Here is an 18,647-nt window from a genome sequence, read left to right on the forward strand (position 1 = left end):
CATGGTCTCTTTCCAACCTGTATCTATAAAACAAGCTACAGTGTGGATAGCTAGAATGTGCAATGAATTTGCACATACAGAAGGAATTTTCACCACAGGCAGTGTGCTCTACATAAACTACTATACAGCTCCTTAGAAATGAAATAGCTGATGGAGGGAAAGGCAAGCAGTAATAACAATGTTTTTGGTCTTGAAGAAAAGTTTCTGATACAGTGCAACATGAAAGAGCCAGTTTAGGAAGAAAAGTTCAGAATGTGAATGCTTAACATTTTCTTTCCTGATTTGTAACCATATGTAAAACTCAGTACGCTCCTTAGAAATAGCACCAATTTCTACAGAGAATTGCACTAAAAGGCCCCCTCAGCTTCAGGTCTTAACCAACTTTTAGCTATTGGGGGTCAGCAGGAAACTTATCCTATGGGAAGAATATCCCATAAATGCCTATTGCACACTTTCTTGGACTTCCTCTGAAGCTTCTGATACTGGATACTGTTGGTGTCAGGATACCACCTAAACTGATCTCTGGTTTGATCCAGTATGGCAGCTCCTATGTTCCTAAATTATTGCAAACTTCATTTATGGTTTGTGGAGAATCAGTTATCTGCTTGATATATTAACCTGCCTAAACGTCAGGAACTAAATCAAAGGAGTCCGTAAAGAATGAAACCCACAGGAAACAAAACAACGGCAAAGAGAAGGATCCTTGAGGAAACAATGGGGGGGAATTATAAACTGGAGAATATTCCATCTGTCTCCATCCAGACTAGAATGATTTACTCTTCCCAAGGCCGGGCCTAGGATCAGAGGAGATCCTAAACCTCACAAATGTTAGAAAAAAAAGGAGTGGTTACCCAGGTTGTATCAGTGAAAGCTGACAGATTGACTGAGGCACAAAGATACATAGCCTGCTGCTGCAGGATTGGCTGCTTTCTCTGCCATAGAAAGAGTTAGGTGGCCTGAGAGAATTCATAAAAGATGGCAAGGAAAGCTGAAGGTATAAGACAGATCCATTTATGTAGGTCTTTTACTGTTTTTAGCCTTTTGCTCTTCCTGCTTTGTACCTTAAAAGGAATGAATAAATAATGTCTTGTTTGAAGGTGCTGTTTCTGTGAACGTACAAACATACACTATCACATATGCTCCCGAAGAGAAACTCTTACAGGTACACCACCAAGTTGGACCTGTGTCGCTAACACGATTGGGAACCAGGGAGATTCCAGACCAGAAATCCAGTCTAAGAGTGGTTGGACTGCATTGTTCCTCCCAGAGTGAGGTGCAAGAAACCAGGTCTTTCACCTAAATGGTGCACTTCATGACGAAAAAAAGGGTTTAAGATGCAGTTTTCCCTGTAGGCAGTATACTGTGCCTTTCATTCAACAGCTTTGTATAACTGGACAAAGTATTCAGTGCTGAAAGTGAAATCAGTTAGAAATAAAAACAAGAAACAGGTGTTGGAAATGATCATCCAAACTTATGAAATATTCTTTCACTGATATTCAGCCCAAAAACCAGGACATAATTACACAATTGATTCACAGCTTTAAAGTAAATTCTGTATCTGTAGCTCATCTATTGCTTTGTCACAGGACTAGTACAGATGAATTTTGGAGGGAAGGGGAATTGATTTAACCTTTATCACCATTTCAGGTGCAGTCTCCAAGTCCAATGTAGTGTCTCATTTATAATGTCCCCAGAATTCTAATATTATAAGTATATGAATAGGAACATATAAGACTATTCGTTTTAGAGATATTCAGCTGCTTGCATAAAAGAATTCATCAGGTTAAAGCATTGCTTTGGTTCCCTATTTTGAAAAATGTACAGACATTTAAAAAGCTGAATAATTTATCTGCTTCCATTTCTAGCTTTTGCTTACTGATGCTATTCATTATTTATTTATTTATTTATTATTTATTTTGTAGTTTAAAATTATTCACATTTTATAGGAATAAATCTATATTAGTGATCTTTAGTAAAGAGATGATAACTAAAAGAGACTGATGAGTGTAAATACGACAGTCTACATAAAGCAGAAATGGAATAAGCCTTCATGGTGTGCTTTCAATAAATCCATGTGAGGCAGGAAGATATCCTGGCTCCGGATTTCTGAGAACTCATTAATGAAAACTGAGCTTCACAACAAGATGTAGACTTTTAAAACATTTTTAGTGTTTAGAATATTTTTTAATCTTTGTTCCCATGGTGTATTTCTTCCAAACTCCTGCTGAGTGTTGGCAGTGTTGACTGCTGATTCCAAAAGGTATGCATGATAGCAACCACTGCCTCAGCAATTTGTATTGACTTGACTTGGGAATTTTCACTCTATACTCCTTGCGTTGTCTTGCCTAGGCCAAACATCTCCATATAGCAAATAAAATCAGAAATCTTGACTTCTAGTACTACTATAGTTAAGAGAGTCCACCTGATAGTCACTTAATACACTTTACTGATTACTTATCATTATTATTTGTATCACCCTAGGAGCCCATCACGGACCACGACTCTATCATGCTCGGCACTGTACAAACACAGAACAAAAAAGATCCAAACAGCTTACAATCTAAGCATCAGGCAAAAGGCAACAGACGGATACAGATAATTGGCATGGGAGAACAAGACAATATTGGTTAGCATGATAGGCAGTGGTCTCAGCACACCAGCAGCCTAATCATTGTCAATTTTTTTGAAGGCAACACTGCAAAGGAGAGTTGGAAGGAGGGATTTGAAGGAGGATAATGAAGTGACTTTGCAGATGTTTATGGGGAGCTCATCCCAAGCACGAGGGGCAGCATGGGAGAAAGCCGGAAAGTGCTTGTTTGAAAATTTAACAAGTGATAGTGGCTGATATCATGGACTGTTTGGAGGCAGGAGTCAACCTTACAATGCTAAATGAGAGATGATAGAAATGGTGGTGAGAGACTGTGAAAGGCCTTGAAAGTGAAGACAAACAGCTTATGTTTGATACAATAGAGAATAGGGAGTCAGTGAAGGGGTTTAAAGAGAAGGGTGAGATGGTCACAATGATAGGATAGGAAAACGATATTTGCAGAAGCATTCTGAATGGTTATGAGTGCTACAAGATAGCATCTGTCAAGTCTGAAGAACAGGATGTTGCAGTAACTGAAACACAAGATGATGAGAGCCTGGATGAGAGCTTAAGCTCTATGGATGGATAGGAAAGGTGACAAATAAGGGGGGAAGAAAGATGTGGCGGGGGGAACCTCCATAACGGAAACTTATAAGTGAACTAACTACGCTATACTAACCAACTAGAACTATCTACAGTGAAAACCAAAAGTACTGCTAAGCCGCTTGCCAAAGCGGAGCAAGGGGAAGTTCCAGCTACTGTCACTGGCGGTAAGATGGAACTGAGGGTGGTGGCGAGTCAACAGGGCCCTTTATTGGGTGCCATGAAGGCATGACTCCAGGGGGTGCCCAAGCTGACCCCACAGATACTGCTAGGGGAAAAATCTTCCAGCTACTGTGCACATGCGCACGCACGCACACACCTGACTGGAATTGACATGAGCAAGCACTTGAAGAAGAACCATTTCTTCTTCAAGGAGAGTCCCTATGGGTGCTCCACATTAGATGACTACCAAGCAGTTCACTCTAAGGTGTGTGTAGTGGGGGGTGCTTCAGAGTTGAGTTCAGTAGCAAAGAAACACAGCTGAGATGAACACTGTATCAGAAGCAAAGTCATGAGTTATTGGGTAACTTTCAATGAATGTATGTATAGAGGCCAATACATATTTCAATAATGGTCATGGGAAATGGACTTCGTAGAGTAAAAACATATATTCAAAGATATTTGAATATTACAAGACTCGTAGCAAGAATTAATGCAGATGGATATCCTCTTGGAAAGACTTTGATTAGAGATTACAGGCACTTTTAATCTACCTGCAAGCAAGACAAACAATTTGGGGGTCTTTCTATCCAGATTGGTGGCCAGGGCTCTTCTGATGTCAAGGGTCTACAACTGTGCTTCTTGATTATCTAGGGGAGGCAGGTGAATGGGTTGGTTAGTACAGGACTGGAAGAAATTTTAGGTATAAACATTTTGGATGGAGTCGCAGCATGACTTTGTCCTTAAAAAATACTGTGAAAGGGGGGCACGCCATAAGGGCCCCTACTTTAGCCATCACTTGTAGATCAGGAATGTCATTTTCATTGATAAATGGAGCAGTGAGCAGGTAGCCGTCTGTTCAAATGGTGGTCTTGTGAGGCATTTAGGTACTAGATTAAGGATCCAAACAGCAGTAGGATGCTTGACAGGCAGATCGAGGTTCCTCAGGGAACTCAGAAATCTCTCTGTCATTGGGTGGGCAAAAATGAAATAAACCTCTATTGAAGAGTGGAAAGCCCTGATGGCTGCCAGATCAGGGGTCCTCAAATTGGGGGTTGAGACCCTCAGGAGGTCACAAGGTTCGTACATGAGGGGTCGCGAGCTGTCAGCCTCCAACCTAAACCCCGCTTTGTCACCAGCATTTATAATGGTGTAAAATATATAAAAAAGTGTTTTGAATTTATAAGGGGGGAGTATTGCACTCAGAGGCTTGCTGTGTGAAAGGCGTCACCAATACCAAAGTTTGAGAACCACTGTGCCAGATGGACTCTGACAGAACTTTTTAGTCCAGAACATTTTAGTGTTAGGATATAGTCCAGTATATCTGGCAGTGATGAGGTCATCGGTGAAATATATTCGAGATCACACTAAGAGAGAAATCTTGTCCATTTTTGGGAGTATGTGCAGTGAATAGACACTTTCCACCTGCGTAATAGTACTTTTTTTACTTCCTCTGATCAGGTAGTCTCTAATCCCGTGAACCATCGACCAACCATGCTTTGAGACAAAACACTGTGAAACTGGAATGAAGGATCTTCCTGCCTTCCTGGGAGAGGAGACGAGGAGCGGCATGAAGTGTGATCGGGGAGCAAACGGCCAATTATATTAGGTAAGGAATACATGTTTGTCTGGGCCAAGTCAGAACTATTAAGGTGACTTTGACTTTGTCTCTTTTTATTTTGAGGAGCTTGACATCCTTTGCGCAGTTGTCCATCATGATCTTTGTGTGTTTGCCCCTGATTAATGGTAAACATTGGAGACGCATATCTGACTGCTCTGAATTCCAGGAGATTGATGTGTAGCGTGGTCTCTTGCGAGATCCATTTGCCCAGGGCTGTGCAAGCATCTAGATGTACTCCCCACCCTAGTAGAGAGGCATCTGTCATTATGATGACCACTGGGAGAGGACATGCAAATGGGATTCCTGCGCACACTTCGTTATAATCTTTCCACCAGTCGAGGAACTGTTTTACTCAGGTGGGTATGGAAAGATGCACATTTTAACTGTGCTTGTTTGGTGAATAAACAGCCTGAGCCATCCCTAAAGGCAGTTCTTGACTGGAGTTTGGGAACTGAGTTGCATTGTACTGGCTATGTTGGCTATAAACCTGTGCAGAGGAAAGCAGGCATTTCCTATTAAAGAACTGAGATGAGGCCCTATGAATTCTAAGTTTTGCACAGGGGTAAAAGTAGATTTTTCAGTGTTGAATTGCAGGGCCAATTTGAGGAAGAGATTTATGGCTTTGGAAGTTGCCTGTGACGTTCAGGTAAGGGAATACTAAACTACATTTCCTGCAGAGCTGTACTGCTACTACTGACATGACTTTCAAAAAGACCCTCAGGGCAGATGACAGGCCAAAGTGGAGCACTCAGTACTGAAAGTGGTCCTGACCGACAGTGAAACATAGGAATTGTTTGTGGGATGGATGGATCACTATCTGGAAATATGCATCTCAAAGGTCGAGGGCTGAGAAGTAATCTCCTTCCTCTAGTGAAGGAATTAGTACCCTCGAACCTAGGATGAGTCTCCAAATGCCATTCTTTGTTGTGACCAGAAAATACCCAGAATAAAATTCCTTTCATCAGTGTTGCATGGGAACTGGTTCTATAGCCCCCAAGCATAGGAGAGAATCTATTTCTTGATGAAGAAAGCTCTTGTGAGAGGGGTCCCTGAAGAGGGATGGGTTGGGGGGATTGTTGGTGGAAGCATAGTAAAGTGGACAGTATACCCTGTGGAAATAATCTCCAAACCCACTTCTCTGTAGTGATTAACTCCCCAGCCCACCCGAAGTAGTAAAGGTGATCACCAAATGAAGGAAGGCAGGTGAACTGGTGCAGCTGGCAAGGAGAAGGATGGTAATTCAGGCCCTTGACTAGCCTGTCAAAATTGCTGCTTGAAGGTGGAAAGTAGAGAGATGGAAGGCTGAGAGGTGGATGGTTTCCTTCTCTAGAATCTCTGTCTTTTCTGATGCAGTTCATATGACATCTGGAAGGTCAGGAATTAAGCAAGATGGGATCTCTCAGCCACCTGGGACTTGCTGAGCTTTCTCTTGTAGGCAAGTGTATAGATACCAAGAGAATGTCGGGTAGCCCTAGAGTCCTTTAATATTCACAGAGTTTCAACCATGCTGTCCACAAACAATTTAGACCTATGGAAAGGGAGGTCCTCCCCCATATTAGAATCCTAGAACTGGAAGGGACCTTGAGAGGTCATCTAGTCTAGTCCCCTGCACTCAAGGCAGGACTAAATCTTACCTACACCATCCCTGACAGGTGTTCATCCAACCTGCATTTAAAAATCCCCAATGATGGAGATTCCTCTACCTCCCTAGGCAATTAATTCCAGTGCTTAACCACTCTGACAGTTACGATTTTTCCTAGTCTCCAGTCTAAACCGTCCTTGCTGCAATTTAAGCCCATTGCTTCTTGTCCTATCCTCAGAGGTTAAGAAGAACAATTTTTCTCCCTCCTCCTTGTAACAACCTTTTATGTACTTGAAAAATGTTATGTCCCCTCTCAGTCTTCTCTTCTTCAGACTAAAACTAACCCAATTTTTTCAATCTTCCCTCATAGGTCAAGTTTTCTAGACCTTTACTCATTTTTGTTGCTCTTCTCTGGACACAGAACTGGACACAGTACACAGAACTGGACACAGTACTCCAATTATGGCCTAATTAGCGCAGAGTAGAGTGGAAGAATTACTTCTTGTGTCCTGCTTACAATACACCTGCTAATACATCCCAGAATGATGTTTACTTTTTTTTTTTTTGTAACAGCATTACATTGTTGACTTATATTTATCTTGTGATCCACTATGACCCCCAGATCCCTTTCCACAGTATTTTAGCTAATGGCTAGACATCCATGAGCAGATGTTAGAGAGATAGTCTGAGATTTTAATTTGGATAGAAGAAGACAGTGTAAACAACAAGAATGAGAGGTGCTGTATTGGCTGCAGATCAATCACAACATCACTAATATGGTAGGAAACTGTTTTTCATGCTTGAAATACAAGTCATACCAAGAAGCCACAGAGACTCCATCCATTTCCACAAAGGCCTTATGAAAAGGTAGGCACTGACTTATTTACCTGGCAATCAAATGATTATTTAATAGTCATAGATCTCTGTATCCAGAAATTTGAACACTGTACAGTACTAATTGAAATTAAGTGACAGTCAGTGTGATGGGTATCTTCTTCACACGGAATTCCAGATGAAGTCTTTACTGATAATGGGGCACAATTTTCCTGTACAGATTTTAGGCAATTTGCAATACATTGGAATTTTCATCACAAAACATCAAGTCCAAACTGCCCCCCAATCAAATGGATTTGTGGAAAGGTCTATATGGACAGTAAAGAACCTTATGAAAAAGACTTTTGACAGCAGGAGTGATTTGTAGAAAGCGTTACTGGTTTACCGAAGTGCACCCCTGGAGAATGACTTTTCTCAAGTGCAGCTATTAATGGGAAGAAGGATCAAATCTAATTTACCAATTACTGATAACTTGCTGAAATCTCATAACAATGAAACTATATGGAAGAAGAAAGAAAATCAGAAGTGGTAGCAGAAATATTATTTTGACAAAAGGACCTGTGATCTCCCATCTCTTAACCCAGGAGATAGAGTGTGACTGAGGAATCACACACCTAATATTTGGGGCCAAATTGGGTACCATTAAAGAACAGTTGTATCCGAGGTTGTACGTAGTCCGGATAGAACGGGGACACATTTCGATGTAATATAAGGGATCTCTGAGTAATCCTAGAAAATACCAACACATTGACAGTACATGTGGACTCTGGCATTTCCCATCTGACTGATCCTTTATTATCAACACACAAAGGAGAAACTGTCAAGGAACACGACTCGAGTTAGACTCTAATGAAAGACTCTAATGATACTGAGAAGATCAGAGTGGAAATTAAGCATCCTGAAAGACTCATAGACACTTGCTAACCTTCCTGGAGAAGGGGTATTTGAAGGAAGTGAGTGGTAAAGACACTCCAGAGTGATGTGCTTGTAATCTCTCCTCTCTAGGTAGTTGACACATTGGGTTTATGGAAATGCATGACATGGGTAGAAAATTTAATGCATGTGTTATTAGATAGTTGTTAGCTGTTTACATATATCTATATAAGAGTTAATTTGTTTCTTTAAGGTGGAAGAAGCAGAGATATTTTTGTAGAAGACTACAATTTAGAGACGTTCCCTCACAAGTGACAATATTATAAACATAGGAATTTGGACATGTGCCCTGGAGGTGGGGATTGGGAACACTGCATGGCTGCGTGCAGCAGTTTATCCGAGTTGCTCTCCAGTTTGTTTTATTAAAGTTTTATTTCTCTCTCATTCATTGGTTTGTTATTTAACAAACCCCACATCGTTAATGCTGAAGACAGCTGACAGGCCAAGGATGATGAGGATGAAGTACTAATTCTGAGACTTGCCTAGAAAAAGGTAATTCGAGACTTTGGTGAGAGTGGTTTCAGTGCAATGCAGTGGGCACAAGCCAGAGTGGAGAGAATCGAGGATGGAATTGGAAAGGAACTCCAGACAGTGATTGTAGACAGCATATTCAATGAGCTTAGAGATGAAAGAGGAAGAGGTAGCTGGAGATGGAAGTGGAATCAAGGCTGGTTATTTTTTAAGATGGGAGAGATTAAAACATGCTTGGAAAGAACCAGAAAAAAGTGAGAGGTTAAGGAGAAGATTAAGGGAGAGGATGAGAGTAGTCATGAGAGTGATCAGGAAATGGTGTGGGATGGGTTCATGGGGCAAATACAGGAGTAGGAGCTAGAGAGCAGATAAACTTCTGTATCTATGACGGGGAGGAGGAGAGTTGTACTGGGGAAGGGAAGGGAAACTGAGGGGAGGGGGAAGATCACATTGTATTTTCTCTTGAGAGAAATCAACAAGATCCTGTGAAGAGACAGAAATGGAGGCAGGAAGAGGGGAGAGTTTGAGGAGTGAGTCAAAGGTGGCAGGAAGGCACCTAAGGGTGTGAGATTCACTTAAGTTGAAGTTGTTTACCTAGGAAGAGGGCAGAACTGAAGGAAGAGAGAAAAATTTGCAAGGGAGGAAGTCATCCCAGTCACAGGATTTCCACCAGGATTTCTACTCTGCAGTGTGAGCGCAGGAAGCGGATGTTGGGGGTAGGCTGGGGCTTGACATAGGCGACCCTGTGATGGGAGAAAGGGGCAAAACAGTCAAGGGTGGAGGAGAGTGAAGCTTAGAGAGAATCAAAAACCCCATCAAAGGAAGAAAGGAAAGAGGGCTCAGAGCAGGTGAGAAGTTATCCACACTGATGGCCTGAAAGTCACACAAAGACTGAGTGACAGGATGTGGGGAGCAGGGGGACTGGTGGGGTGATGCTGAAAGAGATCAGACAAGGGTCAGAGAAGGGGAACTCAGCAACAGGAGATCAGAGACAGAGCGGTGCTTGGGCAAGACCAAGTAAAATGAACGATCATTTTCGAGAGTAGGACAATTGAACCGGGGCTGCAAGTCAAATGAAGACCTGGGGGTGTGGAAAACGTGTAGCTAAGGAGTCAGAAGGATCGTCAGCATAGAAGCTGAAGTCATCAATGTGGAGTGTGGGAGACTGAGAGGAAAGAAAGCGAGAGAGAGCTAAGAGTTGAAATCAGAGAGCGTGGCTGATAGGGAGAAGTTGGATGGACAGTAGATGACAGCAACATGGAGGGGCACAGGGGAATAGTGTCAGATGCAGTGTTGCTCAAAAGAGGCAAAAAGGTGGTGACAGGAGGTGTTGGAAGTGGCATGAATGGAAGAGAAGACCAATACCTCACCACAGTCTGATCCAGGGAGTGTAAAAATCCTCTGTAAGAGAGGACAGAGGCAGTGTCTGTATTATAGTTGTATTATAATAGTGCTGAAAGGGCCACAAACACAATCAGAACCACACTGTGTTGCTCTGCAAACACACAGAAAGACATGGGTCCTGCCCCAAACAGCTTACAATCTAAGACCCCAATTCTGCTAAGATGTACACATGTACTCACTTAACTTTACATATTCTAAGTGTCCCCTCACCCAAGTTAATTGCAGAATCAGGGCCTGATTTGAGACAATTTGTAATGAGAGTCTCAAACTAGCGGAGAGGAGGGAGGAGCAGGGTAACAACAGAAAGATCACATGGTTACATACTGCAGGTTAAGTAGTGCACAAGTTGATGTTTCTAAATATTCTGAATTCTAAATAAATAAATAAATAAATAAAAAAGCTATCTTCATTACCACATAGCATACTCAGCTGACTGATTGCGTGGCTTACTGATTTATATGTAGAATAATCCTATTTATACCTGATCTTCTTCTGGAAAATGAGACTTTTTATTATTATTTATAGGGCATCTTAATATTGTGTGTTAAAAAACAAGCAGTCAGCGTCTATGTTTCTTCCCCAGTGCATTTATAATTGTGTGATCTTTCCTAAAAATAAAGATTTGTATGCTAAGTATTACTCCTAACCTACAGCAGTGTTCAACAATGCCATGATGAAGGCCAGACAAATGTTTTGGGCTGGTCTACACTACAAAGTTAGGTCGGCTTAGTGTCATCACTCAGGGTTGTGAAAAAGTTCACACCCTGTTGTGACGTAATTAAGATGACCTAAGCCCCAGTGTAGACATTGCTAGGTCGATAGAAGAATTCTTCTGTCAACCTAGCTACCACCTCTCAGAGTTCTACAGTGGTTTTTACATTTAGCTGTGAAGAAACCTGTACAGTCTGGAAAGATAATGACAAAGTGATGAAAACACTCTTTCTTCATTACTAGACTGCTAGAGCCGCAATAAACAATTGGTACATTTTAGGCAGCATTAGCAGTTTACTATGGAAATAGAATTAAATCTGTATATCCAGCAAGAATATAATAGTTTTTCCTCTCTTAAAAACTGTCCCATACCTCATTAGCTGTGTTGTGAGTTCCAACTATTCTGATGAAGGATGCAGGTTGTCTCTCAAAAGTTATTGCTTGCCAAGATCTACAAAAGAAAGCAGAGAGACATACAGTATTAAGCAGAGTCACCACAGGTTGCAGTGAAATACAGAAAGAATCCATTGAGGTGACAAAACAGGCTGTCATTTAATGGGACCAGAAGGGGACACTTTTCATGGCTTGAATTTCCAGCAGTCTTTGTTCAGGTTAGATTTTTTAAGTGCCTTGACTCTACTTAGGTGTATTCCACACACAATTCAGTATAAAAATTAATACAATTAAGCTCTAACTATTGTTAAAGACCTTTAACAAAAATTGTAATAGAAAAAATTATTGGTCAGAATTCTGAAGTTCCTTTGTATTAATTTCTGACAGTATTACTAATAGAAATGTACAGGAGGAAATGGAAGTTAGCATTAATTACCTGTAGAGACCAAAGGAATCACCAGGGCTGGATTAAGGCAAATTAGAGCTGTAGGCACATAACGACATGAACTCCCCACCCCCCACATGGCTCCACCCCATGGTCTCACCCTAGTGCTGTGGCCTTTTTCTCCACTTCAAATGGCAGTGGTGCCACCCTCCCTTTTTAAAGGCAGCGATATGGGGTCCCCTTCATTCAGCCAGGAGTGGCAGGAGCAGCCCCTCCCATTGGCAACAGCAGCCTTCCCACCCTTATCCCCTCAGAGGGGCAGGAGCTGGGGTGTAAACATTGGGTAGGTGGCAAGACTGAGTCCACTGTACCCTTCTCCTGCCACATACACAGTCCTCTGTTTTGGGGGTTAGGGAAGAAGAGTATTGGTGGGGCCCCACAGAGAAGTGGATCTTAGAAATTAAAACCCCACTAAGATGCACAGGCTCTTTGCAACCATAAGGGCTAGAAACATTCTTCTGAAGATATCACATGATTCAAGGTGCTGGGGCCCTAATATTGGTCTTTAGTACCTATGCCTTTATCTGGCCCTGGGAACCACTCAAGTCTTCCAGAGTATATTTACACTGCAATCAGACACCCGTGGCTGGCCTGTACCAGCAGACACAAGCAGGCAGAGCTCAGGCTAAGGGTCTGTTTAATTGGAGTGTAGGTATTCGGGCTGCAGCCGAAGCTCTGGGACCCTCCCACCTCGCAGGATCCTAGAGCCTAGGCACCAGCCTGAGCCCGAATGTCGACACCACAGTTAAACAGCCTCTTCGCTCAAGTCAGCCCCGGGTTTTTAACTGCAGTGTATATACACCCTTAGTTACACTTTGCTCGCTTGCTTGGTTCTTGAAAGCTTCAGTTATTTGTCTGTGCATTTTTAATGCATCCATGACTATGGTACCTTGGTCCCATAAATCCTTGATTAGTATCATGATTATTGCAGTTTACACACCATATTTCTAATCAGTATGTTGGCACCCACAACTGTAAAAATCACATAGTATTCTTATCTAAAAGATTTGCAGTCCATAATTAGAGTTCTTCCTTCCACATCAGATAGTTGCAATCACATTTTTTCAGTGATTATTCCTAATTACAAATGAATGATCAAAAATTATTTATATTTAGATTTATGTCAGGTGCAAAGTTCATTGTTCTTGGACCCTTTACTGAATTCTATATAAAGGATATAGCATTATAAAGCAATTTTAAAGAAAGAAGACCACATATTCAAGACGTTAACTTAGTACTTATTCTTCATTATAACAAAGTGAAATATATTAGCTATTAAGAAAGGCAAGAGGTAGAAAGCACACTCAAACATACCGACACTAGCTTTGATCTAGCTATATCAGAGCCATCTCGAGTTAGAATGGAAGTGACATCCTGGCAGTCAATGGTAACAAGTTACTCTCATCTCATTTTTAGGGATCCCACTCATTACAGAATCCCAGAGAGATACAGTTGCCTTAGTTTTATGTAAACGGTTTTATATGCAGAGAATTGTGTAAATTGGAACCGCAGTCAATTTATATTTTGTCCTCACTCTCTCCTGTACTCCATCTGGTTTACTTACAACAATTAATAAAGAAAAAATTGCATGCAATAGGACAAATCAGCTCCCATAAGGAAAGAAACCTTGTTTCAATTTTTATGATATACTATAAAATCATCCCTGCATTCTGATTTTTAAAAAGAAAACTGCTTCTTCAACTTACTGTCTTGGAGTCTCACTTTTACATCATTATCCTTTTCTTGAACAGGAATATGTGATTTGCAAACATTGTGGGGGTCGTAATGTTGTGTAGCAGACTTTGCATGGGAATGTGAAATCTCTCCCTCCTAATAATATAGAGCAGGATTACCCCAATAAACAATATGCAAAGCACTCTGATTCCCACAAGCTCCCATATCATGCTAAAAGTGAAGGAGGAGGAACACGAAAGAATAATAGGATCTGAAGGTCTTAGTTTAAGAGAAATCTTCCATTATACTGGATTTTAGAGAAACAAGGTGGGTGAGGTAATATCTTTTATTGGACCAACTTCTGTTGGTGAATGAAATTTTCGAGCTACACAGAGCTTTTCTTCAGCTCAGCAACACTGCAAACATTATACTGGACTAACACTTAATTGCAATAGAATTTATTTTCAATAATACAACCTGAATGCTAGATACAAAATTAACATTCATTAAAACCACCATTACAAAGGGATTTGAATGTTAAAAAAGTAATTAATACAATTTGATGAACTTCCTGAAGAGAAAAAAAATCAGACATTTTCCTGAATTTATTAGGAATAACTTCAAATGTTGTTCATAGAAGAAACAAGATAGCATCAGAAAAAGTGACAGGCACATCAGAGCCAGTCTGTTATAACAGCTTTGCTCCTCATAGGACCATTTGACTTGAACTAGAGTTTTATCCTGATAGTAAACTATCTATCTCTTCTTCACAAAGATGGTATTACTATGTCTAGGTTTTACTTGTTTTATTATCATGAGGTTGTACTCATTTAAAGGAGACTATGAATCTCAATCCGTTCTAACTTACACCGGTTTTACTGCATTAACTTCAGTGGAGTTATTTGTGATTTACGTAAGTGAGATATGAATCTGCCCCTCCGCCTCTAAGGCACAGCATCTACCTGCACTCATGGCCTGCACATAATGTATTGTTTATTTGTATTCCTTATGTGGTTTGGGCCCCTCCTATTATAGAGATTTGGCTGTCTCTTCATGCTCTAAATGAAACATGAAATCAGTTAGGACTCTTTCACTGACTACTCCTATCTTTGTATGTCTGTGGGAATGCAAGTATGTTCTCAGTGGGGTATCCTTGCTTCTTGAGTTTGCTTCCCTTATTAGTCTGACAGAGCCTGAGTTAATTAACGTTCAGAGCCTATTGCAAGTCCTACATACTCACTTGTGCTTTTGTATGAGGTGCAAACTGCCAAAGTCGAGTTTCTGTTTTATTTTGGAGAGTTGTGGCACTCTTACTAGTAATATTTCATCACTTCAGGTTGCATTAATGCACGTGCTTGCACATATATGTATACGCAATTCATGTACTGAAAAATAAATATTTCTTTTTATAGACTGAACATTAAGAGAAGAAAAAACAACATAGAAAGGCTAAATCTGCCTCTCTCCAGTGATCTGGAAAATATTCTAAAACTATGCTATGTGAAGGAGTGTAAAATGCTAAGAAAAGTTATTAGGAAGGGGCTATGCCTTTGTGGCTTCCCATGTTAAGAAACATGTAGTTATAGGACCAGGAAAAAGTTAGTTCAGGGATCCTAGTATACAATTATGTAGAAATATATCTATTTATAGTCATTCTGAGCACAGGTCAAATAATAGTACTATCTTTCAATGCAGATTCCCCCCGAAATGGGAATAAGTAACAAAGACTGTCATCTCTCAGATGAAGTGGGGACAATGGGGCAGACGCATCCACCCAGTCATGCAGCAGTAGGATGTGAACGATATCAAAAGGCACTGAACAAGTGGTAGAAGTCCACTGAAGATCGTTTCAACAACATTTTACGTGATTGCTTCCTGCAATGACCTCACAACTGCTGCTATCACTGGCAGGTCAGGGAATCCTTACTGGCTGCCACAGTGCTGTGACTAGAAAAGTACCACAATCATTTCTTTAAGCATATTGAAAGATGATGTAACAAATCTGAAGATTTTCTTGAGGATCTGAGGGGAGACAGGGTTTTTAACTTTTTATTAAAGTTGATCCAAAGCATCTTACCATTTTTTGGTACATACAACACCTATTTCCTTGCTGGTTCAACACTTATTTACAACATTAGAGAATAAATTTCATAGTAATCAAACAACCTCCCAGTATTCACCATCATTTTTTCCCTAACCTACTGATACGCTCTAACACTGTGTGGCTAATTATAACTGGGAGGGCTGGGATAAGGATTCCTCCAAGGTAAGTTACTAATATAGTACAATCACTCAGCAGCAAACATTTCCAGAACTGATACAAAAATCTGCTGAGCATGCCACCTTGGTATCTTTCCTCCTTGTTTTTTAAACTTTATGAAAGTGTTGATCTTTTTTTTACCCTCACACAGTGTCAGACTGGTTGATTCATTTTAGATTTGCTGCTCAAGCTGAGGTAGCCCTGGTCATCACTTTATCAGTAGACATAATCATTACCTCCAGCTGAGGTCTACATCTTGAAGAAAAGACTAGGGACCAGCAGCATACACTGACTTACACTAGGGTCCTCAAGCTGAAAGGCAGCAGTGCAAACTGCTTGGCCTGCGGAATTCCCCTGGAACCACAGCTTCATTTTTAAAAAGAAATTAGCTTTGTTACAGCCCTAGGGTGTTTTATTTAATACTCTGCATCTCACCTCAGCCACACACACCCAACTCTCTCATACTGCCTGACTCCCCTAAGGAGATGCAGTAATTGATAATTAGCATTCCAAAGCCAAGCTTGCATCCTGTGAGCCCGTCATATTTAATTACATTTTAACTATATTCGTCTTCGATAATAGCCCGAACATAATTTAGATAATTATCTCTCACTCTCTTATTCTCTTACTTTGTCTGTCTCACTTAAAGCTCTTTGCAACAAAAATTGCTTTCTCTGCTCAAACACCTAAACAGACTCTCGGGCCAAGTGCTTTCATCCTCCAACAGCAACAGCTGTCACTAGGAAACTCAATGGCTTTGTGCATCCCACAATTGATTCAGGAAAAAAAAATCTTCATGTTTCTTCCTACTTCTTTATTTACTGGGGCAGGTGGGAGAAGAAGAATGGAAGAGGCATTACTATCCAGGCAAATTATAGTCTGTATCTCCATTACGGGACTTTACCTTTTACAAGGTGTAATGGCTTTTCTCATTGGTTTAAACTCTTGCCTAGTAAGTCATCTGAAAAGTTGCAGTCTTTCTAATATGATTTATTACACAGAGGAATCTAAATAATGACCATTCCCCTTTTTGTGTTCCCCTCCAGAAGGAAGTAAGTTAAGGAAGAGGGAGAAACATATCTGTTACTGAGGTTTTCTAAGGATCCACTGACACTATGAAATGCTACTATATTGCAGGATCTACTTACAACACAGTAGCGCTGGATGTGGTTAAAACCCAATTAATTCTCATAGTGTAGAAAGGACTGAACCATACTTCAGAATTATGCTCCAACTGGACTAATTCCAAGAGTTTAGCATGAGACAAGAACACTTAAAATATGGTTTGGTTCTTGCTACGCTGCAAGACCAAACCTATTTTAACTGTGTAAGATACTACCATGTTGTAATGAAGTCTAGAAATATGCTACCTTTCCATAACACAGACAGGGCCCAAGCAACAGCATTAATGCACCTAATTTCTACTGATATCCACTAGCACAAATTCCCCTTTAAAACATGAATGAACATAAATTTGAATTTACATCAAACATGGAGTTCTTTCATGCGTCCAGCCTATTTGCAATCTATGGTGCTAAACTGGAGATCCAGATTCTACTTATTCTCAGTGAGGCAGGACAGAAGCAGAAGTGCCAGTCCTCAGGTAGTAGTAGTGGGATGTCAGTTTCATATGCTCTTCTAGATGGTCTCTGGAGTTACAGGGAACCAGGCTCAAAAATTTGATGAATGAATCAATGGTTGTGGCTTCGGTATGTACAAGTAGCTCCTACTGGAGCTGTGGTGATAAGGAGACTTAATTGTAAAAATGGACAGTAGGATGAGTAAAAATTTCAAATGGCATCCTGTCTGTGCACACATAAATCTGATAATTGCATTAACATAACATGGGTCATCAAGCACCCAACTAGTATGTGCAAACTGCCATTTGTAAACACAAATGTGTGTACCACACAAAAGGCAAGCCCATTGTGTCTACAGCAAGCAATGCAGCATGTTCTGTACAAGTAATATTCCTCCTGTATTATAACCAATATTATATCAATTTCTGCTATGGCACAACTACAAAATTAACATGGATATGTATACTAAAAATGCTATGAAAACAGTCATTGCAGCTCAACAGCAGCAGCTCAACAGCAATTTTCAAATGTTAATAAGTTGGCTGTTTTCCTTTTCCTTTTTGAAATACCAAAAGAGACTAATCCGCTTTATAGACAAATTGCCTGTAAATTTCCAGTTTAAAAAGAAAGCTCATTTTCAAGTATAGTGGTGCCAAAAACCACCCAGCAATCTGCCCACTTTGGGAAATCTCTAATTTAGCACTTTAACGTAAGAACGGGGGCTATCCAGCCCGCAGCTGCACGACCACATAAGACACCCAAGTTAGGGAAACCAGCTCAGTCTTCTTCTCTAGGGGACCACCAGGGACTGGGCTGGGGCATAGGGAAGGGAGAAAATTATATTGTAAAGGGACCCTCATAATAAAAGCTAAGGCCATTTTAATTTTATTTTTTTTTAATGAAAGTAAAACTCAGCATTCCTTTTCTCCTCACCTCCCTCAGTTGAGGACTACAATAGCTTCAGCTCAGATTCCATCCATTTGTGATGTCATTGTTACAGTTTTCCAAAGAGGTTGGCAAAATTCTCCCACAAAAAGAGGACTGTCAAAGCTAGTACTTCTAAAAGAGCAATAAGGATGCTAGTTCAAGTAGTTGTTTCCTCTATGTAATTCTCTTTTCTTGGCCTCTCTTTGGCTAATTTATTTTAGTAGAGACAAAGCTAAAAGACATCTAATAGTGCATCTTGGTTACATTTATGTTATATTCCTTGATGTGATGGTAATGAACAATTAAGAAAAGTAGAGCAAGAGGACTTGAAATGGTAATAGAAGTCTTTGAAGAAAGATATCATGAAATCTCTGCAGTAAATGCAAGAAGAATAAGCACTACACATTAGTCATGGCAATATCTGTTACATAATTGCAGTATGTATTAACAAATAAATATGTTA

The 18,647-nt window shown here is 40.5% G+C and overlaps 1 protein-coding gene across 2 annotated transcripts in view; it reads right to left on the reverse strand.

Moving 5' to 3' along the window:
* BTBD9 (BTB domain containing 9) overlaps positions 1-18,647 on the reverse strand; it is a 304,822-nt gene that overhangs the window by 13,152 nt on the left and 273,023 nt on the right. For both annotated transcript variants that reach the window (XM_075064264.1, XM_075064265.1), the window contains exon 10: positions 11,278-11,356. In XM_075064264.1, coding sequence (XP_074920365.1) covers positions 11,278-11,356 — 79 coding nt within the window. The remainder of the gene's footprint in view (positions 1-11,277; positions 11,357-18,647) is intronic.

This window comes from Chelonoidis abingdonii, chromosome 3 (assembly GCF_003597395.2).
Source record: "Chelonoidis abingdonii isolate Lonesome George chromosome 3, CheloAbing_2.0, whole genome shotgun sequence".
NCBI classification, from domain to species: domain Eukaryota; kingdom Metazoa; phylum Chordata; order Testudines; family Testudinidae; genus Chelonoidis; species Chelonoidis abingdonii.